The sequence below is a fragment of the Stegodyphus dumicola genome, chromosome X2, assembly GCF_044657685.1.
Source record: "Stegodyphus dumicola isolate Sdum_Otavi_A_Nest chromosome X2, ASM4465768v1".
NCBI classification, from domain to species: Eukaryota; Metazoa; Arthropoda; class Arachnida; order Araneae; family Eresidae; genus Stegodyphus; species Stegodyphus dumicola.
Window position 1 is genome coordinate 7699869 of NC_140781.1, and position 26692 is coordinate 7726560.

Genomic DNA, 26692 nt, shown 5'->3' on the forward strand with positions numbered 1-26692 from the left:
CACATAATAATTTACATTTTCCAACTACATCAATTGTAGTACCATTGTAATTATTTAAAGTGACTTTTGATTCAGTCAAACATTTATCTCTTAATTTTAATTGTTTAAATTTAGGCAATGGTAGCACATTACACTGAGCTCCAGTATCCAACTTAGAAAATAAATATTTAGATATGTTTACTTTTAGTTTTTCAAACCATTCGGTTTTATTTTTAGAAAATGGATTTGTATCTTCTACTGACCCTAAAATATATTCATTACCATTATTATGTAACTCATGCTCTAAATTATTCTGTACAACATTAACATTTTTATAAGTGCACATTTTAGAAAAGTGATTTTTCTTTTTACGGTACAAGCAAATCTTATTATAAGCAGGACAGTTGTATAACTTATGAAAAGTTCCACATTTTCTACATGGTTTTGGATTATTGTACTTATTTCCTTGATAGTTTGAAGAAGATTTAGTACTTTGTTGCTTTTGTTTTACATGATAGTCTTTCTTACAAGGCTGACTTTTTCCCTCTGAAGGTCGAAATTTATTACGTTTGATAGCTTCTATTTTATTTTCTTCAGTTAAAGTTTTCAGCTGAAGTTCTGCTAATTCAGAAGCTTTACACATTTTAATACATTTCTCCAATGTTAACTGATCTTCCCTTAATAATCTATCTTTGAGATTTTTATTTAAAATTCCACTTACTATTCTATTTCTTATTAAACTATCTTTTAATTCTCCAAATCCACAGTTGCTACTTAATTTCTCTAAATCGGTTAAAAAATCATCAAACGATTCACCTACATGCTGTGTTCGACAGAAAAATATATGTCTATCAACACTTTCGTTTGCTTTCGGTATGCAAAAATTTTCGATAGCTTCAATTACTTTGCCAACATCCTTCTTATCTTCTTCACTTAAATTAAAAGTATTAAATTTTTCAAGTGCTTCTTCACCAATAATATGCAATAAAATAGCTACTTTAATTTCAGGTGATTTAGTAATACCACCAGAAGCTAACATATAAATTTGGAATTTTTGTTTCCATTTCTTCCAATTTTCGCTTAAATTTCCTTCGAAACTTAGATTACTTGGTGGCTTTAATCCATCCATATTTAATTTGGTACTTTAAATAGTTTATATATACGTACTTTTAGCCACTGCCAATAAAATAAACAACTCACTTACCAGCGATATATAAGTTTCGATTTCACAGTAAACAACTTCCCATCATGTTTTTGCTTAGAATATCTTTACCCACGCTGCATGGTTCTTCAAAAAAGATTTTCTTTTTTAATCATCGACGGGCTGCGCCATGTGTTGTATTTTATATGTGTTGGGTACGTGCTCAGTGATGATTACAAGATGTACAGAAACATCGTTTATTCTACATTACTCATCCACTATACTATATTACAGTTATGATTAAAGATAATAATAGATACAGTTACAGTTACATATATAACATTCTTTATGCAGCACCGATCTGGGGACATGCAGCTAAAACCAATATTAAACAATTACAAATTCTACAAAATAAAATTCTACGAGAAATTATCAATGCTCCTTGGTATATTTCCAACATCTATATTCACAGAGACCTTCGAATCGAACTTATTCAAGAGTATATTAAACGATTAAACTTCTTTTATTCAGTACAAACCCACAGTAATAGCCTTATTAGCACTCTCAGACACTCCCCCGCGTCCCAGAGAAAAACATCGTTACCCTTGTGACGTCCTTCCCACATAAGAATTACAACCTTAATTGACTCATTCACGCCAAACTGACTCTGCGGTTTTACCACCCGCGGCTACATCTTATAACGACACTGAACTTGACACCCCCTTTTTTCGCCGCCGCTAGTGTGGACCTCACTCTCTTTCATCCGCCTCCCACACTCCTTTCACCCTTCTCTTTTTCCTCCCACCCGATCTTTATCAGAAGTCGAGTAAAAAGATGTTTCTACATCTTGACACTCGAGAATAAAATACGATCTGTGTATTTGCACAATACCGTTTCACGATGTTTATGACCCTCGTGAAATTTTGCGATCTCGTTTTAATCAAAACTGCAAAATTTCGATGTTCACACAGTTTTTTTGCTCTTTCAAATTTAAAATATGTGGAAAACTTGTTTCCACACTCAAAAGGCAAGAAATTTGTTTTTGTCACATCCGTCGTCTTCAAGTTATGTCAAACAAATAACACGTAAATTTCAGTGACAATAACTAAAAATTAATTAACAAAGAAATTGCATACAAGAAAGATAAGCAGAAACTGTTTACACTCGAGAATAAAATACGATCTGTGTGTATGTGTGTGTTAACAACCCTCGCTCCCGCTACCGCCTGTCTTATGGCAAATCGGCGTAAAATGCAACGACTTCATATAACACAAGGCCAACTTATACTCAAGGCCTCCAGTGTGAAAATATTCTTTTGTGTTTTCGGTTGCTTGCGTGATATTCCTACTGACCGCAAGATGGCGCTACAATTCTGCTACACTTTGCGATGTTTACAAAGATCGGAAAAGTACCAAAAACGAATTCTGTCTTGTTATATGCAAAGTTTAAAAACGATTAATCCATAGTAGTCAGAAATTGTTGATTTCTTATTAGTAAAAATATTTTAATTAGAAGGAAAGCATGGAATTTTAAGCTATCTCACCCTTTTTTTTTTTTTTTTCACACATAAACACCAGCTATTTGATCTCGATTTTAATTCCTGCTTTGATCTAGACATGCGCTATTCTGAATTGTACGCATTACAACTACTTATTCTAATTTAAAGGTAATTCAGAGTATACACCTTATTTTTTAATTATGTATATACTAAGAAGTTAACAGATAGCTTCAGATCATGTACTATTTCAGTGAAAAATTTTCAAAATATTTCTATCGGCTGTACTGGGCCTAAAATTAATTTAGTATTCCCTATCAAAGATGTAATTAACATATTAATACACCGTGATCTAAGATTTGTATATCTGTTTCCACGACATTGGAGTAAAAATATTACTTAAAGAGATTAAATTTTACATACTGAAGAATTTTTTTTAATTATTAAATAACTGTTTTTAGGAAATCTTAAACAATAAAAGTTTAAATAATGCAGATTTTGATCTCTGTGCAGTATTTGCATTGCAGATATTCAAAGACATTATAAAATTATTAGTCCCCCCCCGAAAAAAAAAGGTCTTACTGTGACATAGATTTTGAATGAAACTCAAACCCAAAGTTGCTTTTTTGACTAATTTTAATATTACACAGGTGTGTTTCTCTTCACTTTCATTTGTATTCTAAATTTCATTGATGTTAACATTAAGAAACTAGTAATTGAATTAAGTGCATTGCAGCAATTTACATTTTCAGTGTTAGAGAAACTTCAATTTTTTCAAATGAAAATAATGAAATTTTTGATAAAGCTATTGATCAAATCAATCTGTTTGTTATAAATAAAAGAGAGACAGGCATCATAAAATATATCTTACCAGCACACAAAAAAATAATAACTCTCATAATCACAATATATACTTAAGAAAAGTTCAGTTCTGTATATCAAGGATAAAATTTTAAAACTTGCAATGGCTGAATATAAATAATATATTCATCCCACAATACTAAGTAGAATGAGGTATATACACAATTTTAGATATATATGCATTTAAAGTTAGGCAAAAAAACAAGCTTATTAAATGCATCACTTAAGTATACAGCAGGTAGACATTTTTACACACATACAACATTTATCAGAATGACATGTGTACAAAATTTTATTTACAAAATTTATTTATTTACACGCTGGCAGCTTGAGATACTGATATAGTTCATTATCAAGAATAATGTATACATGAAATAAAATTACTGAATTTCACAAAACAATATTATCACTATTAAGAACACATACACATGAGTGCCATCTTGATACATTACCTACATGACATAAATCCATGTGTAGCATTCCCATTCCAGATTAATCAGAAGAAAGTTCCACACAGAGTTTTGAAAATAACAGCATTAGATGCACAGAGATTTCAGAATTAAATAAGCAGAATGAGGAATTTCAGAACTGAGTTCGATGAGGTATATGCACAATTTTAAACCTATGTGCATATATAGTTAGACAAAAAAACAAGCTTATTAAGTATAGCCCTTAAATATACAGCAGCTAGACATTTTTACACACATACAACATTAATCAGAATGACATGTGTACAAAATTTTATGGCTGGCAGCGTGAGATGCTGATATAGTTCATTATCAAGAAAAATGTATACATGAAATAAAATTACTGAATTTCACAAAACAATATTATCACTATTAAGCACACATATACATGAGTGCCATCTTGATACATTACCTACATGTAACTACCTGACATAAATCCATGTGTATTATTCCCATTCCAGATTAATCAGAAGAAAGTTACAAACAAAGTTTTGAAAATAACAGCATTAGATGCACAAAGATTTCAGAATTAAATAAGCAGAAAGAGGAATTTCAGAACTGAGTTCAATGACGTATATACACAATTTTAAACCTATATGCATAAAAAGTTACCCAAAAAAACCAAGCTCGTTATGTTATAGCCTTCAAATATACAGCAGCTAGCCATAAAATACACTTTTTGTTAATAACGAACCACGTTACAAATAGTGAGCGTTAAGGCTCCTCTAAGGAGCCTCTAAGGAGTTAAGGCTCCTCTAAAGAGCCTTAGTGAGCGTATAGCAAAATTGTAGCAGAATGCGAGCGCCACCTAGTGATGAATTTCGCGAAAGCCACTGAAAACTGGGAACCGGAATTTCGTTCAGTCTGGCAGGCTTTGAGTATAAGTTGGCCTTGTATAACATATCCTCAAAGACTATTCGGACCGTCGGTGCGATTAGCCACTGCGTTTATTGAGGACCATTATTCTAGAGATCAGCCAACACTAAAATAAGTATTAGTATTTTATTTCTTTTAACCGTTTGGCAACAGTAATTTGAAAACATAAACATGCCTGAAACATTTGATGTTGCGGACGATGCTAAAGTGGATAACCTAAAACTACTGAAGTGTGTAGCCGATCTGTCTGAGGAGTATAATGGTACCTTGAATTCTATATATTAGTTGCATTCTGTGTATGAAAATGTACTCTAATCTAATAAGAATTTAATTGCACTCTACGATTTTTCATCCTAATTTTTATTGCTTTTGAAATATGGAGATCAAATTTCTCTGTAATTCTAAAAACATTGTCAGGCTAATCTTTGGAATTTGATAACAGGTAGTTTGGCGACATTCTGGTAAGGCGATAAAGGTTACTCGGTTGGACTTTAGCAATAATCTGAGAAGTACACAGTTCGAATCACAGATTATTTTGTCTCAGAGAAATGAGAGATCATGAGACATGTCATGTGACATTTTCCGGAAAATTTCGATCGTGATTTTAGCTAATAAGCACTTAGAAACGATTTCGATGCTAAAGTGCAGAATCGCCCACTTACTTGTTTGGCACTTTTTACAAGAGTAAGAAGGGTAAATCTTCGGATTATGATAACTTGGCAATTTTTTGGCGACCAACCCTGCTACAGCAACCTGCTTTTTTTTTTTTTTTGGACGCCATTTTGTTTTCGCGAAGTAAAGACATGTTTTTCTTTTTTTTACTGAACATTTTTTCCAACGATCTGCTAGCCGAATTACACTTATGCTAGAACTTTTATGGAACAAAAGTACCTAATCATGACGAAGATTAGGTGCGAAATTGTTTCTAAGTGCTTATTAGCTAAAATCACGGGGGAAAGTGCAGAATCGCCCACTGCTTGGAGGGTTTAAGAATCGCACATACTCGGTATCCATGTACACTTCGACCTATTTTCACTTAAAAAAACATCCCAGAAGTGCACAAAAATGGCATTGCGCACACTCTTGACTTTATTCATGTACACATTGACCTGATGTCACTTAAAAAGTCAAAGAAAATTGACAAAAATCCAATTCTTCTTACTCTTGTAAAAAGCGCTAAACAAATAAGTGGGCGATTCTGCACTTTAGCCAAATCACGATCGGAATGTTCCAGAAAGTAGTAGAACAAACGTGCACAGAAATTTGTTTTTACAGGGCAAATTTTGAACTCCGTTCTTCTCAGATTATTGCTGAAGTCCTAGCTAGTAATTTTTATCGCCTTACCAAAATGTTGCCAAACTACGTGTTACTGTATTCCAAAGATTAGCCGTAAGAAGAATTGGATTTTTTTCAATTACATGGAGTCAAGAGTGTGCGCAATGCCATTTTTGTGCAATTCTGGGATATTTTTTTTAAGTGAAAATAGGTCTCTTAAAAAACGCGCAAAGCAGTGGGCGATTCTGCACTTTCTCCGGCATTTTTTTTTTTTTTTAACTCAACATTTTTTTCCAACAATCTGCTAGCCGAATTACGCTTATGCTAGAACTTTTATGGAACAAAAGTGCTTAATCATATTGAAGATTAGGTGTGATATTGGGAGAAAGTGCAGAATCACCCACTGCTTCGCACGTTTTTAAGAATTGCACATATGCGGTATCCATGTACACGTTGACCTATTTTCACTTAAAAAAACATCCCAGAATTGCACAAAAATGGCATTGCGCACACTTTTGACTTCATCCATGTATACATCAACCTATTTCACTTAAAAAGTAAAAAAAAATTGACAAAAATCAAATTCTTACTCGTGTAAAAAGCGCCAAACAAATAAGTGCGCGATTGTGCACTTTCGCAAACATGCCTTTACGTCGTGAAAACAAAATGGCGTCCAAAAAAAAAAAAAAACTAGCAGGGTCGCTAAATTTTCGCCAAATTACCATAATCTGAAGATTCACCCATTGTCATAATCTCTCGAGTAACGAGAAGGGTAAGAGGGAATAGGGTTTCCTACACGTGACTGTTACAAATAATCTGTTTTAATTAAAACTTTTAAAAACAAGTATGGATTTTTAAATTTTACTTAGTCTAGATTGAATGTCATCTTAATTTATGGATTTCCCTCTTATATGCAGTCATAGAAAACAAAATCAGAGGATGTACATTAGGTGCAGCTTAAGGTAATCACTTTTGTCAACAGATTTTTTTTATAACATTCAACGATGAGAAAATTCTCCTTCAAATTGACAGTAGAATTTAACAAATGTAATATAAATCTAAGTAGAAACATATAAATACTTACTTTTACAGCATTTTAACTGGGAAAAAAGTTATTACTAGTAGATGTCTTCAAGCATTCGAGGAAAGTTCGTTTATGAGCTCTTTCTAACATTTCTGGAAATTCTTTGACCAATGCTGTACTATTTCTGGAAATCTTAATATTCGGAAGGCATCCTTTGTATCAGCATGTGGGGAAATTTTACAATTTCATCTTTATCTTCTTCAAAAAGTTTGTCATGTATGTATTTGTTTCAAAACGCAACTGCAGATTTCTTCTGCCTGAAGAAAATTGCCTGATTTCCTTCAAAATCACAGCATTTATTGCCAGACTAAATGGTTGCTTTTTTGCCTAATTTTATATGGTTGACTAAAACGAGAGCCAAGTAGTTTGATGATTTAATTCCTTATTTGATGACATTTTTCACTCAATTGGCAATTTCTAAAAGTCATTTGACCTTTATTGGTGAAATTATATCAGTTTTAAAAAATGGAACTACTCTTATATGCGCCCTCAGGTCGGCAAATTTCTTGCCAAACATTTTTGGTGAGAAACTCCACGCCGCCATATTACTACCTAAATTTTTTTCTACATTTCGAATTTTAAGCCTAAAGTGTCTCCAAAAATGCAGTTTTCGCATATGCAAAAACCACGTTTTGAAGACACAATTTTAGCTAAAAATCCGAAACAAAAACAAAAAATTTAGATAGCAGAAACGTAAAGTTTCTAACCAAAAATATTTGACAAGATTCCATGTACACAGCGATATGTTTTAACTTCAAAAAACATCTATAAATTGCATATTCTAGGCAGCAAAGGAATCTACGAACTACGCACACCTTGCTTCAATAAATTAACATAACAACAATAAATTTCAAAGAATACCATGTACACAGCATTCTGTTTAAACTTTAAAAAAAATCTATGAATGGCACAAATCAACTAAATAAACTAAACTAAATTACAAACAAGTCAAAAAACAACAATAACAACAAAAATTCATAGGTAAAAAAATAATGAACATAACATTCTACAAAATAAATTCCTAAATAAAATTTCCATAATACATTCCTAAATAAAATTTCGCCAGTCACACAACGTCTCTGAACAAAAGTGCCATGATTTTGCTATATCACGTGTATTTCTGAGATTCAAAATTTCGAAAGTAACAATAAAAACTTCCTCCAAAGTTAACTTACTACACCAAAACCACAATCCAAATCTTAAACTCCGCTGATACATACACATACTTTATCAGCAACCATTTAACTGCAAATCCACACAAGAACTATCAGAAACGCCCTTCTTCGTCTGAGTTCTCATAGAAGCTTCGCATTCTGACTCCGTTTTAAAAGTCCCACAGAAATTCCAAAAATACACTTCAATCCTCATAAACACACTCATGAACAAAAGACTTGTTAACAACTCCAACATCGTACCTTTTAATACTCAATTTACTTTGCACTCTATCTACAATGCGCGACTGAAATCTTGCCATCACATCTATCATTGCAACATAAGCCATTTCAAAACACATGCGACACGAACCAATGAGCAATTAAACCACTCCAGCAAAAGATTTTTCAATGTCAACAGGGTTGCCATACAACACACAATCGTGCAAAAACCAGCACAGAACACATATTGCCACATTTGGTGAAATTAGGATGCATATAGTAGAGCCCAAATACTTTCTTCTATAATATTTCAATATTATTAATCATATTATTGATCACAATAAACTGTGTTTTCTATGCTTTTGCATACAAACAGACAAAACTGGCATTATCCGAATGATAATGTTATTTGCAATTACATTAAGCCAATGTGTACTGTACAATGAGAAAAATAGGTTTGGACAGTGAAATACATGGAATGATTTTAAAAGCTAGGAGAAGAAAGAGATAAATTAATATATTGTGTTTAAATAATGAAAGTAACAGATATTAAGTTTTTAGTGTAATTTAACTTTTTTATGAAATATAGAAATTTGACCTCTCCTCATATAGTAAATGAACAAATCCTGTACATACAGTTATGATGGAAAGTAAAAATGCTGCATCAATGCAGCCCCAATCCAATCCCCTTTAATATAAGGGGATTGGAATTGTCAGTATTATATTTCACAGTGTTCAATTAAAAGCCTGCTCTTAGAGTATGTTATTAGGTTATTTTATGGTGGTCACATATATAAAGGCTATATGTTGAGGAAGAATGCTTATATAGAGCACTTTCAGCAGGATAATGGGCCCGCTAAATGACTGTATGAATAAAGCTGAATACTGATAGTTTGTCCTGGCTTTGGGCTCCTTACAAATAGTCTGGTTGCATGGTTTTGTGGTTTTTATGTGTAACATAAATATAGTAAACTTTTCTTGGAAAGTTCTCCATTAGGTTCTCCATCCCTTGAATGTTTGGCTGTGACCATTTGTTGCACCTATAGAATGTTGGTTTATATTTTTGTTGTATATGGAAAGGAACTGCAAAACTCAGTTTAAATAACCCAGTAAGCTGGCAGAAATCAAAAATATGTATTCTGTGACTTCAGCTGCTCAGCTACCAAAAAATCTGATGTGTTAAAATTCCATTGTGTTTTTGAAAGAAATTACTTTTATGACATTTTAATGTAAAACTGGGATAGTATTGTGAAATGCCCAGCTGTGGTAAGATAGCTTCCCTGCAAAGCTGGGTTAGGGTTGCCAGGTTTGGCCCAAAATAATCCATTTGGAGACAAAATTGGTGATATGCCATAGACCTGGAGAAAACATTCTAGAATGCATTCTTAGCGATTTTCCCAAGAATATTCTTGAAGGTATGTTAAAACTATATATACCCTGCCTGTATGCAGAGTAGGAGTATCTTGAGATTAACTTGGGAGCGATCAATTGACTCGAAAGCTGTACTTTAGTGCTGTGCCGTGAATCTATGTTCACCATTATAGCCTGAACGCTGTGTTTCTGATTTTTCAGTGTGCTTGTCATAGATTTTCAAGGACTGGAAATGTGTCTTTGGAACTATCCTGTGTAATACTGGCAAATAAATTGTGTTTTGATTCTTCATCAAGTGTTTTCATCAATTACTCCCAATTCATGAACCTGTAAAATGCAACAACTGGTGTCAGAAGTGGAATCTGTGAGTGAATGCTAGTGACCTGCCTGCAGAAGAAAGCCTTGCCAGAAAAAATGAAGGCTTTGATGGATTTGTCAGCAGTTGTGAAAGCCGAACAAGAAGAGATGAAGGTTGAGATCAAGGTTGGACAAGAAAAGTTAGAGAGAGAACTAAAATCATGTCAAGAAGAGATAAAAGCCGGCAAAAAGAGCTACAAGAGAAACTCCAGCAGATAGAAGTGGAGCAAAAGAAGATTAAAAGCGACATCATGAAGCTTAGAGAGAAAACTGAAATGAAAATTGCAGATGTGAAAGAAAGATTTTAAGAAAAATTGAGAAAGTTTTGGAAAGAAGTAGACATTTTATTAGAACTTTGGACTGAGCCCACCCTGAAAATTTTAAGGTTCTCCTAGTTTCTTCTCATACTGTAATCAAACCAAGCACATATGATGGAAAATCATCATGGAGTGCATATAAGACCCAGTTTTCGATCATGGCGGAAAATAACAAGTGGGACTGCCACATAAAGGCGCCACAGTTGGCTGCATCACTCCAAGAACTGGCAACTGACACCGAGAGGTTGGCGCATCAAGCATATCCAGACTGTCCACCTGATGTCTGCAAAAATCTGGCACTAATGCATCTTGTCGACGTAGTCAAATATGCAGAAATTCAGAAGGCTCTGAGATTGGCAGATCTGAAAGACATAATCTGCCTTGGTCTATGCCATGAAGTTTGAGTCAGCTCAACAAACAACTTGGAAAGATCGCCATTTGATAACGCGAAAGAGAGATATGAGAAGCGCCCTGTGTGACTTCAACGAGTGAGGGAGATAACAGACTGTTCTTCAATGGATGAATAAGCATCCTTGTATGATGATCATCGCATGAACAAATGTAACCATCGTTAGAATACACATAGCTCAGCAATTGCATGAAATGTTGCGCTTTACTCCGCCCTGTGTGACTTGTAGATAGTGACAGGTGATAACGATCCTGAATGAAGGTAAAATTAACATCACCATTACCTTCAGAAATGAGATATACCAGCACTTGGCTTTTATCACTAACATTGCAGACAAATTAATGCTCAGACTGGACAACAAAGCAAGTAACAACAAAAATAGATGTCACCATCCCTCCATTGACAGAATTATTAATAACCGGCTCCATAGAAAACAATAGCTTCAAATCTGGAATAATTGAATGCCCTTAAAATTGCCAAAGTGATGTTTTTGTGGCCTCGACATTAGTAGACCTTTTAGAGACTGCATCCTTGTGAGAGTAGTGAATGTTAGACACAGACTGAGAACCATCCAGAAGAGTGAAGAACATGCACTCCAGTTACGTGTGTTTACAAACTTCTGCAGAGTGCAAACTTCACCAACGAACAAAGATGTGTGGCAGAGAAAACAGTTAAAGAACTTGAAGATCTATTTCTCTCTAGAACATGATCTGTAGATGTTGGCCATACAAAACTGATGCAACATCAAATTGATTAGGGAGATTACTTTCCAATCAAGCAACATCCCATTCTGTGGTTTGCAAAACAGGAAGAGGATGGAAATCTTGAAGGAAATGCTCTGGAAGAGAGACGCCTCGACAAGATTTTGTGTCAACTACCAGTGACTAAATTTATGTCACTAAAGATGACAGTTATCCTCTTCATAGTGTCAACATCCCAGACATCTGCCATTTGCAAAACAGGAAGAGGTTGGAAATCTTCTAAAGGCGATGCAAGAAAATGACATCATCGAACTATCCAAAAGCTTATGGGCATCTCCTATAGTTCTTGTCCAGAAGAAAGACAACTTGACTAGATTTTGTATCGACTATCAGAGACTAAATAATGTCACTAAGAAAGACAGTTACTCTCTTTCTAGGATTGACAATACTCTAGACACCCTATCAGGACACCCTCAAGAGGATACTGGGAAGTGGAAATTCTTGAGTACAGAAATTGGCTTGAGAGCAATTCACCGGCTCAGGAGCTGTGCTTTAGTGCTTTGCCGTGGAGGTTCCTTCACCATTATACCCTGAAGGCTGTGTTGCTGATTATTTCAGCATGTTTAACATGGTTTTTTGATGACTGAAAAGGTGTCGGAACTCTCCTGTGTAATACTAGCAAATAAGTTGTGTTTTAATTCTTCATCAAGTGTTATCAACTACTCCAAATCCACGAACCCTAGACAAAGTTTGCAAATTTTATTGATTTTAAACATTAATGGTAAAGATAATTAGTTTATATATTACGGGGCTGGAAGTAATAAATCATTTTTAACAATGAATTTATTAAAGAATAAAAAGGAAATAAATAACTATATCAGAAAGGTAAAATAACAATAGTGTAATATTTGGCTTTTTAGATGATTATTAAACACCAATTTATAAAGAAAAAAATTCTTTTAATAAATCAAAATATATACATAGCATTAGAATGACATTAATCTCAGTAATGAACAAAGTGTGTACACAAACTTGTGAAAACAGAAACTCCTTAGGTTGTTCCATTGGTTAGAGTAGACTGAAAGGTACCCCTTGTATTATTGCGAGGTTGTTGTTTCATTTATCACCAAGTTGTTGTTTCGTTTATCACCAGGTTGTTGTTTCGTTTATTGCCAAATTGTTGTGTCATTTATGGTAACCTGAGTAGTTGAATGTTCCGTGAATATACTTTTACCTAGAATTGGGTGCTCCTTTGACTTTTTAAGTTAAAATATATCAATGGACAAACATGGACAAAGGGAGTGCACAATGCCAAATTTGTGCAATTCTCTGATGTTTTTAAAAGTGAAAATAGGTCAACGTGTACATGGATAAAGTCAAGGGAGTGTGCAATGCCTAGTTTGTGCAATTATGTGAGGTTTTTTGAAGTGAAAATAGGTCAATGTATACATGGATACCGAGTTTGTGCAATTCTTTGACTTGTTATTTTGGCTTTGCGTAGCAGTGATTTTTGGCATACATGGATACCGAGTTTGTGCAGTTTTTTGACTTATTATTTTGAATGCTTTTTCACTGTGTTTATTCATCGGCAAGGATCTAGACTTAGAATGATGAAGAGAGTGAGATCGAACACAAGAATACAGTGTAAAACGTTTATCTACTTTTGTATTTAAATCATATATTTTGTTTCTGCAAACTATCTAAAGCATCACTTGTATCAGTAGCATTAGTTACTTTCAGTTTGACTTTCATTGTATAAAATTAAGCAGGATTTGTGATAATAGCGATTTTTTTCAGCCAATAGCTACTAATTTTTAAGTTCAATATCGAAAGAAACCAATATGGCTAGGTATTGAAGCCACAAAGATTTTAACAATTTTATTTCGACAAGAGGTCCTGCAAATTCCTGCATATGTCAAGAGTAAAACAAATGGGCATTTGTTACCTAAATCAATATCTGTCAAAAGCTTTCTTAATTTTTGTTCTTCAGAGCCAGAAAAAATTTCAGTTATTCTTTTTGAAGAGTGTCATCTACATCAATAACTGGAGGAGGATCGATTATATTACTTACCTGACTTAAGATGTCAGTCTCAGTATGGTCCACAACGATATAATACTTTGTAACATCAGAAGTTATCCCTTTGTTAATGAACTGGCTGTCAGTTTGCTGAAACCAAATACTTGGATTATCTTTCCAAAATGGTTTTACTTTAAACTGAAATTCTGTTGCTTTCAGGTGCTTGCATAGAAACAATAGTATCATCATTTACAGACATGTTCAAATTATTAAAAACATATTCTTTTCAAGGCCGTAGTCACCAGCTTGTGTTTTTAGATGATTATAAAATACCAATTTACAAAGAAAAATTTCTTTTAATAAACCTAAATATATACATAGCATTTGAATGACATTAATCTCGACGATAAGTAGAGTGTGTATGCAATCTTCTAAAAACAGAAGGGGAACATCCTTTTTTGAAGGCCTGCAGAGTCAAGATTCTTATTGTGCATGTAGAAAACTGAGTGTTAAATTTATGCATGCATATTGTTGTCAGTATAACTCCATGTGTTTATCGTATCATTTGTACACCAGTTTGTGATTTTAGAGGATTATTAAATACCAATTTACAAAGAAAAAATTCTTTTAATAAACCTAAATATATACATAGCATTTGAACGACGTTAATCTCGATGAAAAGTAGAGTGTGTACGGAAGCCTGTAAAAACAGAAGGGGAACATTCTTTTTTGGAGGCCTGCAGAGTCAAGATTCTTATCACGCATGTAGAAAACTGAGTGTTAAATTTATGCACGCATATTGTTGTCAGTATAACTTCATGTGTTTATTGTTTGTAACTTTGCAATTCTGAATCAGACAACTGAAAAGAGTATTCTAATGTTTTTAATTTAATGAGAATTGTCTTCATATCCGTAGTTAGATATTTTAAAGTATAAGCATTGTAATTATTAATGTTACAAAGAATAAAAAGTGTTAATACTATTTACATTATTTGAGGTTTGAGTATTAGAAATATCGATTTATAGCTGAGTTTTGAATTCAGTATCCAACAACTGGCATCCGTGGACAGAACATCTACTGTGATTTGAGTGAGTTACAATTGTTACTTTATCGAAAACAGTAATGAAGACTATTTATGACTCCTTAAAATGATTTTCATAAAAGTGAAACTGAGTTACCCGTGTAAAATAAAATTTTGAAATTAAAAGTTATTGAAGATAAAGCAAAATTAATGATGGCATGCGAATAGGAATTTAGAGACCTTTTGTTTATGTACCAAGAGAAGGAGGAAGATATCGAAGAAGCAGTCAATGTATCAGAGAGCTATATTGACAAGTGGAGAGTTTTAGAGAGCAAATTAAAGGATCTCATTAATGGAAAAAGTCAACATTCTGCTGCATCTAGTGTTCCTGTAGTTGTAAGTACTGTACCTAATAATTTATTACATTACCCTAAAATTAATTTACCCACTTTTGATGGGAATATCAAGAATTGGCTGTGCTTTTGGGGACAATTTCAGAAAATTGATAAAGTTTCAAACCTTGATAATCGTGATAAATATGCATATTTAGCCCAAGCTATGGAAAAGGATTCATCTGCTGATGAGTTAATTAAATGTTTTCCTCCTGGTGGTGAAAACTATGATAAGGCTGTGAAACAGTTGCAGTTACGCTATGGAAAAGAGGAGTTACTTGTCGAAGTTTACATTCGAGATCTGTTATCCATTGTGCTGTTAAAGCATAAGTCACAAAAGTCGTCACTTTGAAAATTGTACGTCAGCTGGAAATGAAACTAAGAGCTTTAGAGACTTCGGGAAGACAAATATGCTGCAATGCTTTACCCTCCTGTTAAGTCAGCTATTCCAGATGAAAATTTTAAAAGCATGGGAACAGTTTGGAAACGTCCTCTTTGATTAAGATAACACCTACTAATGATCTAAATCACCTTGTTGGTTCTCTTCAAGATGAAGTGGAGGGGAAAAAGAGAATTACCAGTGTAAAAAGACAAACTATTTTAATAACCGTCGAGAGATTACTGAAAGGAAAATTCAACCCAGCGTATTATCAGCAACAGAGCTTTTGGCATTGAATCTAAATAATAAGAATTATGCCGTATGCTCATGCATCCTGGGGCCCATGGTCACGGAAGCAGATTTCGGGGCACTGCAGGCCATGGCCTGCTAGGGCAGTTGTGCCACTGAGCTTAGTTTAGATGATTATTAAATACCAATTTATAAAATATAAATTCTTTTAATAAATCAAAATATATACTTAGCGTTACAATGACAATCTCAGCAATGACTAGAGTGTGTGTGCGAACTTGTAAAAACAGAAGGGGGGAATTCTTTTTTGAAATTAAGATTCGCATGGGCTAAAAGGAGAAATCAGGATATGACGTTAGCGTCGATGTTGAAGAAATGTGGGGATAAAAGTAAAATCCTACAAATAAAAGGAGAAATTTTCAGTCAATATTTTAGTCTTAAAAAAAGTATTTCTTGAATAGTCTTTGAAAAGGATAATAAAAACTTGCACCTTCACAATTTGTTGAGAAAGTATAATTTAAATATTATTTTTTGTTGTTGTTGTCATATCTCATTTGTCTTGATATATTCAGAAGAAACACAAAACTATTATCGTTTCAAGAAGTGCAGTTTTATACCTGTCTTTTGGCAAATAACCTTGAGCACCATGCAGGTGATGACACGTCTTCTGCTTATTTCTGCCCAAATTTTAAGAGAGAGAAAACATTGGGGGATGGGACAGGGGGTCTCCTGCCCCTCTCCGGCTACCACCAAACCATACGAGAGTACTTTTGGCTTTCCATATATTTAGAATGCCCGCATACTGCAAATGCACTATACGTTTACAATGTCCAAGCCTTCTGTGAGATTTGAACCCAAGCCCTTCAGTTCGGTAGTCACAGTCAGTAACCAAAACCCCGTTGGGCAGCAATATTAACTTTTGTGATTATAATAAAATCTGTATACTTTTATGTCATAGCAACTCTCATGAAAAAGTCACCAAGTGCAAATTACACTCAGTGGAAAAGCTCCAAGCAAAATACACACAGAAATAAGAAAACCATAATGGGAAAAGAAAAGTATGATTATATTTGTTTCTTCCACACTTTTTCTCCTATCTCAGTTATTTCTTACACTGCAACATATGGCCATAGAATTTCTGTTAATAAGGCATCAAAATTGCTTTCGTTTCCTAGGTGCTGATAATGCTTGAATTTTTCTGCATGTGACTCAAGGTGTAGCAGAAATGTACATAGTATTCTTTCAATAAAAGAGTATTTTGCCTCATAACAGAAGATGCAGAAATAATTACAAAGTGCATCTGCATATCAATTATGACAGCATTCAGAGAGATAATATTAAAAGTTATGTGAAGAAGGAAGACATTCATATTGGAAAATGGCTCTCTGGTTCTCAGTTGCTATTTATTTACCTTTGGCCAAGAAAACTCACATCTGTTAAATGGTGTAAGAAGCAGTTAAAAATGTTTGAAACAGTAGCTGGCTGGAATAGTTTTGCATTAAGTAATATTACTTTTCAGTTCATGATCAACTTTAGTGACTGATCTTGAGGACAGTGATTTTCTTTCACGATGTCCAAATGTAACAAGAAAATATCAGAATCTGTTTTCGTAATATTATTTTCTGCAAGTCTGGATCAAAGTAAGAATTATAAGTGCTGTTGCTGTGTCACTTCTTTTTACTTGCAGAATCGATGTAATTTAGCATCTTGATCTTGAATTAGCAGATAAATGAAATATCATATGCATATATGTCCACACTTGACAAATAAAACTTATAAATTGGACAAAAGAGGATTTGCAAGAAATGCATTGTTTATTAAAGTCAATGTTCAAGTCTATCCATAACTTAAATTTGCTCCAAATACATTGTAATATCAAGTATGTGTATGAAAATTGAAAATGTTTGTTGTGAATTTTTTTTTTTTTTTTTTTTTTTTTTTTAATGTTAAAAAAATTGTCGTTCTTCACCCTCTTAATTGGCTTTGTGGTTCATAAAAACATTTTAAGTCTGATATTTCAAGCACTGTGTTTAAATGCTAGTAGTATTAATTATTAGTAATTTTATGTTCAGTCCTTCAGATATAGGGTTGAGTGGTAAGACATTTGAGCAGGTGTATTTAGGATGTTGCTTAACAAGTAAATCATAGGTTCGAAAATCTGAGCCGACACTTTTTAAAAACCAACATTTATTTTTCACGCCATTTCTTATTCTACAAAATCTTAAATGCAATTAACTATCATACAGAAAAGCAGACGTAGACGTAATGATGCATCTGGGCACATGATCCTCATGACAGACGAATTCTTTAGGGTTGCCACAGAAAGGCAGTGTGTCGCCACAATTCTCCCACCTTTTGAGTGGATGGCTACACTCTCAAAACATAAAACTTACATCAATATAAATGAGGGTTACATAACAAAGAAAATTACTTAATACTTAAATCATATTATTTGAAAACAAAATTAATACTAATGAATAATACAACAATAATAGCACAAAAATTAAATCATAATAACTCAAAGACATGAATTACATTGTTCGTGATTTTACAACTCTACCACTACTGGTGGTGAAAGGAACTTGATCATTTTGAGTATTATCTATTATATTATCCAGTTCCAATCTAAACCATCTCTGTATTGGTCTCAAGAACTCTGAATTATTACTTTTTACAAGAGCAACTCTTATGTTGCCATCTCGACCAGGGATCACCCGAATAACGCGTGTTAAATTCCAATATGCATGGTTTTTATTTTGACCCTCCAGCAAGACAATTTCTCCTACAGAGAGAGGTTTATTTTTGTAATTTTTGGTAGACTGCTGTCTTAACTGCCCTAGATACTCAGAGCGAAATCTCACTCTTAACAATTCTCTAATTCTCTGGAGATACTTTGCTCTTCTACTCAATTTTTCTTTGTCCACATTGTCAATATCAGGTACACCCGACTGTGGAGTTTCATGCAGAAATTTTTCTGGAGTTAAAGGCAAGGGATCTTCAATGTCGTCAGACACGTACGTAAGTGGTCTTGAGTTGACAATTCTTTCACAATCACACAAGACGGTGAGTAACTCTTCATAACCAAGAGAAGCACGACCTAAAATTTTTCTCAATATTTGTTTTACAATCTGTATTAAACTCTCCTACCATCCACCCCACCAAGCGGCGGATGGAGGATTATATTTCCATCGTATTCTCTTTTCAGCAGCTTAAGAGCAGAGGCAGTCCCAGTCAATGGTTTGCAGAACTCTCTCTGCACCTACAAAATTTGTCCCATTATCGGAATATATGGTGGTAGGGCGTCCACGATGTGCGATAAAACGCCTTAAAGCCTGAAAAAATGATTCAGTTGTTAATGAGGTAACCAGTTCCATATGGATAGCACGATAAACCGCACACTTGAAGAGCACAATATATGATTTTCGTCCATCCTTTAAATGCAAGGGTCCTGCAATATCACATCCTATGATTTCAAAAATGGCTGAATCACGAACCCTATCATTTGGTAAAACGCCTGGGACTGTCTCACCTCTTTTAGCCTTAAATCTCTGACATGTTACGCATTTTCTTATACAGTTCCTTATAGTTTTACGTGATTTTAAGATCCAGTATCTTTCTCTTAAATGCGACATCAATAATGTAGTACCTGCATGTAACAAATCTTTGTGTGCACTTAATATAAATAATTTGACTACTGGATGTTCAGAAGGTAATATGATGGGGAACTTAAAGCTGCTAGAGTCGTCACAATAAGCAACATTAGACTTTGCTCTTATTAGATCCTGACTATCGACGAATGGTCTGAGTCGTCTTAGCTTATCATCTGTTTCACCATTAAACGACTCTTTTTGTATTAATAACATTAAAGCTATTTCTCCCCTTTCTATTTCAGATACAGTCAAATCCTTAGAATGGTTGTTATTATTATTCTTACGTACATTATTATAAAATCTGAATATCCATGATAACATTCTTGCAATTTTCTTAAATGATGAGAAATACTTATAGTACCACCCAATACAATTATCATTCTTTACCAGCGTAACAATAACTGTCTTACGTATTTCTGAATTAACTAAATCCTCATCTGGTTCATCATTAGATTTAGGCCAATTCGCCTCATCTTTCCGTAACCAATCAGTTACCTCCCACCATTTTCGTTCTATTAATTGATCTGCATAACAACCTCTAGAAAGTAGGTCAGCAGGATTGAGACTACCAAGTACATGTCGCCATACAGTAGGGGACGTCAAAGACCTGATTTCCTGTACACGATTAAAAACGAATGCTCCCCGATGTTGATTTTGCTGTATCCAACTTAAAGCCATCGAGGAGTCAGTCCAACAATGAATATGAACTTCATGTAGGCCAATATCATTAATAACTGAATACAATAACCTAGAACCAATATTAGAAGCAAGAAGTTCTAATCGAGGAATCGTAATAGGTTTTAAAGGCGCTGTTCTCGATCTTGCATGTACCAAACTAACCTTCACCTTTTTGCCACTCTGTACTCTTAAAAAGTTGCATGCACCATACGCACTTTTACTACTGTCACAAAAGAGATGTATACTCACAGCTTCATTAATAGATTTGAGACCTACCCTTTTATGCTGATACAGTTCAACTTGTTCTTGATTATCCCTACTGAACCACATAAATCTCAAAAAGTCTCAATGTTTTTCCCTCATAGATATTTGCAAGAACGCTTTTTCTATATCTGAAGTGACACCAACGTAATTCTTGCGAAACCGATTAAGAATCAAAGGTATAATTTCAATTAAATTTGGTCCAGTAGACAAACAATCGTTCAATGATGGGTAACCAGGCGAATGAGAACTTGCGTTAAACACTCGTGCTGCTATTTTCTTTAACAATCGCTCTATGAGGTAAATAATGTACACCCTTATATTTATTCTTATCTGGTACTTTTTCAATTATCACAAGTGTTAACCAGTTCTGGAAAACGTCTCCATAAGCGTCAAAATTTCCCATAGTCATTAATTTTCTTTTAGTACTTACAAGACATTTTTCTGCTATCACTTTGTATTCGGGTAAAAGCGAGCTATCCGACACCCAAGGTAATGCTACTTCGTACCTTCCCTCTGAATTTACCGTAAGAGTCTCTTCAAAATATTTTTGTGTGTCCTCCTGTAACTGAGTTTTGGTTTTACTTACGGAAGGTTCACTAATACCCAAAACATCTAACTTCCAGAAATCACTTATACATTGACCCTTCACTAACAGAGAAGAAATTAGGAGGGATGCAGTATTTATCATAGTTGGCTCAGTGCCAGTAAATTTACCCATAACAGTCCAGCCTAACTGCGTATGCACCGCGCTGATGCCACAAGTAAGGGGAACAATTTTTCCAGTTAGCAACTTACCAGCAAAATCCGCACCAATTAGTAATTTTATCTCTTTATCGACATTATATGGACCATTTTTAAAATCACTTAATTTGATACCATGTGACTTAAGTTCGCGTAACCACGAACCAGATGGGAGTTGCTTACTTTCAGAACAAATTTTGTTTCGACCAAGTACCTCTAATTTACACTTATATTTACTATATATATTGCTTACTTCAATAACATAGTTTTTATACACATTTTCTGAAGTCTCAACTCCACCAAAAAAGAAATTGCTTAATTTTTTATTCACCAATAGACTTACAATTTAACCTTTGAGCAACATCATTACATAAATATGATTTCATAGAACCACTATCATAAATTCCTCGTACAAACATTTCTTTAGAACCATTCTGAATTTTTACAATTAAAGTTTGAAGGTATACATCTGATACCTTAACATAGTTATTAAGAATACCTGTTTTGTTTTCGTCATTCCCTAATTCTGTGACACTTTTTGTTTTGTTAGAAGGCAAATCAGGGCACATAATTACAAAATGTCGATTTTTACATAAGGTACACCTATGTTTAGCTGTACACTGATTTGCTCTATGGTTTTTCTTAAGGCACACAAAACAAACATTCTTTTTCTTAATGATATCTTTCTTACTCTATAAACTCATTAAAGATGTATCCTTACAACTTTCAGACAAATGGGATTTTTCACAAAAAATACAAATATCAGACTTTTTATACTTTTGAAAATTATCATTACACTTACTACTATTACTCAAATCATCAAACTGATGCAAAATAGTGTATCACCTTATGTTGCATGCATCAGTGCCAAAAAAACTCAACAATTTTTTGCTCATTTAAAAGAAATCATTTGACAGGGAATTATTTGCGTCCACTGTGGTATTTTTATATAGTCTATGATCTTATCAAATGTGTTTGAATAATCTTATGGCTTTTGATGTCAGATGCATTGAATAATTGTTTTATCCACTAGCTTTTATATAAAATTAAATTAATTTTCATAATATGACTCTCGTAACTGCTATTGCTTTTATATGTGAAAATTCAACTATTTTTTAAATAAAATAAAACCCTATTTTGGAAGAATAATTATTTCTGTGGAAACTACACACAAATATGTTAAATTTTATATTCAGGTGTTAACAATTTAATGTGACTTAATGACTATCTGATCAGTGTGTGCCCTGATGTTGATTTAATTAAAGTGTAGAAAGCCATGAAATTTAAATAAACTCCTTCCACCATATATGTGAAACAAGCAGGATAACCACATACTTGGCGAAGTGAAGGAAATCTATGATGTTAAACAATGCGTAAAGAATGGCCAGGCTGCATGCCATATATCAAACATGTCTATGCCTTTTCTTAAAAAGGTCTGTTAAATTATGAATACACAAATAAACTGACAACAATAATCCATTAAAATAAAATATTCATGATAAGATTGAAAAATATGTAGCACCACGTGTCAATGTATTTTTCAAAACCCACGTGCCGAGTTGGTTGAAAACCAAAGACATGAGGTGGCATACCAGCAGTACTATTTTAAAAATATAAATTCCCAGATATATTTATTTTGCTAAATAAAGATCAATAAAATAAAATAACTACCTTTTTTAATTTTATTTCCCAAAGTGGAGAATTTTATGTTCCACCCTATATAAAACTATGACTAACATTTTGTTTTCCTAATTTTTAAAAAAAAGTTTGAATTTTTGGAGGACATGTAATGTTGTATAGTTATTAAATGAGTAGATTATTTATATTTCTGTATATTTCAGCTCTGCATTCTGGAGAAATAGCTACAATTGAAAGTATTCCATCATCAACAGAATTTCTTAGAAGATGGGTTTCACATAATATACCTGTAATAATCAAAAATGCTGTTAGTCACTGGCCTGCTTTAAGAAAATGGAATGCATCTTATTTGAAGTAATTCTGTTTTTATCTCATAAATATACAAATATTCAGTTTAATTAGAAAAAAATATGCTATTTTTCTAGCAGTTATTTTCCCCTGCCCTTTTTAAGTATGCTTTTTGATTTAAGTCTATTCTGTGTATCTATAAAATATTAGATATTTTATATGATATGAAATGTTTATGATAATTTTAAAGAGAAATTTTTGTTATTTCCTTTTTTAGTATGTGTAAAATATCAAATATGTATAAAAATTATAATATGTTCTATTATATAGCAACATATGTTTTTTTAGATCCAAACTTGGTGGGAAGCCAGTAACTGTTTCTGTTACTCCCAATGGATATGCAGATGCAGTATTTTCAGATAGGTTTATGTTACCAGAGGAAAAAATTATGACATTTGAGGAATTTTTGGACATAATGGAGAATCCCAAATCATCAGAAGTCTGTTACATACAGAAGCAAAATAACAGTTTTCTTGAAGAATTTAGTAACTTGATTGATGATGCTGATACACACATTCCTTGGGCAACAAAAGCATTAGGTATTAATTTTAAAATCATTAAGAAACATGTATGAAACTTTATTTAAAGTAACTAAATCTAAAATAATACAGTACAAAGTCATTAATCCGGATTCATCGGGACTTTGGCGATTCCGGATTCGGGGTTTTTCCGGATTATAGATCATCAATTTAAATCTGGTAAGATGGCATGCAGAAATCATAAAATTAAAAATATGAAATCATAATTTATGAAACAAAGAGCAATTATAATCTAAAGGGTATCGAAATTTACAAAAAAAAAAGCTTAATATTTATTTGTTTACTTTATTAAACATTTCTTTCAACGCATGCATGCATAAAGTATACATTACGCATAGTTGAAATTACAAAATTGCAACCAAAAAACAATTTGATGTGTATTCGTGATATTTATAATGACGAGGAATTTGATGTAAATCATATCAGAGGAGTACATCGAGATGAAATACTACATTTAGTAAGGAATTATAAGCTGAATAAAATAAAAACATCTGCCCTGAAGATAAGGATAGTGCTGACAGATCAACTTCCAGTTCATTGCGTGCCGCGACGTCCCCCCCCTCTCCCCACAGAGCAGCGTGAAATTGATAAACAGATTTCGGAATGGTTAGAGAAACAAAGGATATGCCGTTATCCATTTTTTGCAGCAATTCCACTTTTTGTTTGATGCACATCGAAACATGCTTTCGCTTTGTAGATCCTTTGGCAGCTCTAGGATCGGAAACTCTTTTTGACATAATCGAAAGTGATGCAAAAGCAAAGTTTAAAGTTATAAAAACATTTAGCAGAAATAGTAATAGAAGCTCTCTAAGGTTATATACTATGCAGACATAGAAGACAAAAGTTTTAAACTTAACCAATTTATTAACAATATATATAAAAATAAAAGTACAATAAATTTAATCCACACCAGAAACTTAAAGAGTGTAACATTATCATAAATTACATTTAGTTGACTATTCATTAACCCCAAGGGGTTTTCCTTTAAAGAATATTACACTATTAATGATACAGCAAATATATTACCTGATCTTTGAATACTAGCATTCAATACGCAAAAAGCATATCGCAGAACAAAAACTATGCGGTTAATATGAATTTCGCTTCACTATAAATAGGTCCATGCTTTTTGGCCAAGAAGGCACCTGAAAAATTAAACTAAACCTTGAGTGCACTTGAACTGGCAAAAGCCACTCACTGTAGTTGCTCACAAGAGATCACAGCTTGGAATTTATCGCGTCAAACCATAGAACAGGTAGCCACCTGCGGCAGTTGCTCACTGGAAATCACAGCTTGTTATTTGACATCCCTTAACTTTGAAAACAGGATGCCGCCCACTTCAGTTGACCACCAGGAACCACAACTTGAGATCTATCGCCGCCAAATCATAGAAACAGGATGCCACCCACGGCAGTTGCTCACATCGTAGCCGCTTTGCAGAATCCAGGAAAAATCATCATGGACTGAAACCATGGTACTTATCTCTGGACAACACGCATCGCAATAACGTCTTCAAATGAGTGCTGGAACGGCACACCAAGGAGCAATAAAACAGGAACCAGAAGGACTAAGCCAGAGCGATACGAGATACTTATACGTGAAGTAGACATGACGTCATCTCACGGCAGACAATCAGCTGTTGGCACGACACAGCTTTCCAGATGACGTAACCTCAAGTTTTTATTTTGCATCTTAATTAGGCTGGAACAGTCCGTTCTTAATACAAACAGAGGCAGTGAATAACGAAGTAAAAGTAATTGCTATAGCCTTTTAAAATAAAAACTAAACCTTATGTAAAAGTTAGAATTATTTCAAGGAGGAGAGATGATGCAGAAAAAGGGTTACAATAGGCCATATTTTCAACAAATGTCCCCCACATCATCACTTCCGACTTGAAACAAAAACTGAACGCTAGTATTTTTATAAAATTCAAAACAAGAATAAATAAATATAAATGTAAGAATACACAACTCCATTCAATTCAGAATCTTTAAGGAAGATGTGCACATCTTATCCCATTTTTCAAAGTTTTACCATAATACAAAAATCCAACATGTTGCAGAACAATACAAAGACACATGTATGATCATACATTCAATACATTTAACCCAGGGCCCTGGTCATTCACACAACATTCATTCTGTATAATTTTACGTTATCTAATACTCATCATAATGACTTGCAACATATTATTTTCAATGATACAGTCAAAAATTGAAACATCTAAACAAAACTCTTAATTTAAAGTTATATACACACAAAAAGAAATGTCACAAGAAAATTGCTCCACAAAATCTTATCAAGTTACGTTTAGTTAGCGGTTTTGTCATCGGATCAGCCAGATTATCTTTGCTTGGAACATATTTTAGATCAAAAATTTCCCTGTTCAGTAGATCACGAATGAAGAATTGCTTTACATCTATATGTTTCGTCCTTGAGTTTTCAATGGGTGATTTTGCAAAACTTATGGCAGCCATGTTATCCGCAAACAATATAGGTTTTGAAACATAGTTACTTGCAATTTTAAACTGAATGAATTCATTCAAAATGTTTTTAAACCAAACCAATTCTTTTGCTGAGTCAGTCATGGAGATAAATTCAGCCTCCATAGTAGACAAACTCACTCCCCTTTCTTTAAATGTACGCCAAGATACAGGTGATTCTCCCAAAAAAGCTATTTGTCCGCCAATAGACACCATATCATCCCTGCTTGAAGCAAAATCCGAATCTGAATATATATTGAGCTTCAGTTCCTTGCATACCAGCTTAAGTTTCTGATATCTGGTATTTGAAACGTATCCTAAAAGTTTAAGTTATCCTTCCCAGTGAAACTTACCAGGATTGCTTTGAAACTGAAAAAATGTATTAACAGCATAGGCTATATCCGGACGAGTGCGATTAGAAAGGAACGAGAGGCATCCTAAAACATTTCTATAAGGATAATTTATCATCTTGGTCATTTCTTTTTGTGTACCGGGACTTAGAGTATTTCACACCTTTTAACTATTGGAAGGAAAGTAATTTGTATTTTAAAAGACTTGAATCGATCAACTATGTCTTTTATATATA

General features: G+C 33.6%; 1 protein-coding gene across 8 annotated transcripts in view; it reads left to right on the plus strand.

Annotated features, from left to right (window-relative positions):
• Nucleotides 1-4838: 4838 nt before the first annotated feature.
• LOC118185922 (bifunctional peptidase and (3S)-lysyl hydroxylase Jmjd7-like) overlaps nucleotides 4839-26692 on the plus strand; it is a 119042-nt gene continuing 97188 nt past the window's right edge. For 5 of the 8 annotated variants that reach the window (XR_015039175.1, XR_015039177.1, XR_015039176.1 and 2 more), the window contains exons 1-3: nucleotides 4843-5081; nucleotides 22940-23090; nucleotides 23373-23623. Coding sequence is in view for 3 of the 8 variants with exons in the window: in XM_085809739.1 (XP_085665865.1) it covers nucleotides 4991-5081; nucleotides 22940-23090; nucleotides 23373-23623 (493 nt within the window). In the remaining 5 variants the exon portion in view is untranslated. Of the gene's footprint in view, nucleotides 5082-22939; nucleotides 23091-23372; nucleotides 23624-26692 lie in introns of all 8 variants that reach the window. The other 3 variants (XM_085809739.1, XM_085809740.1, XM_085809738.1) reach the window with 3 other exon arrangements.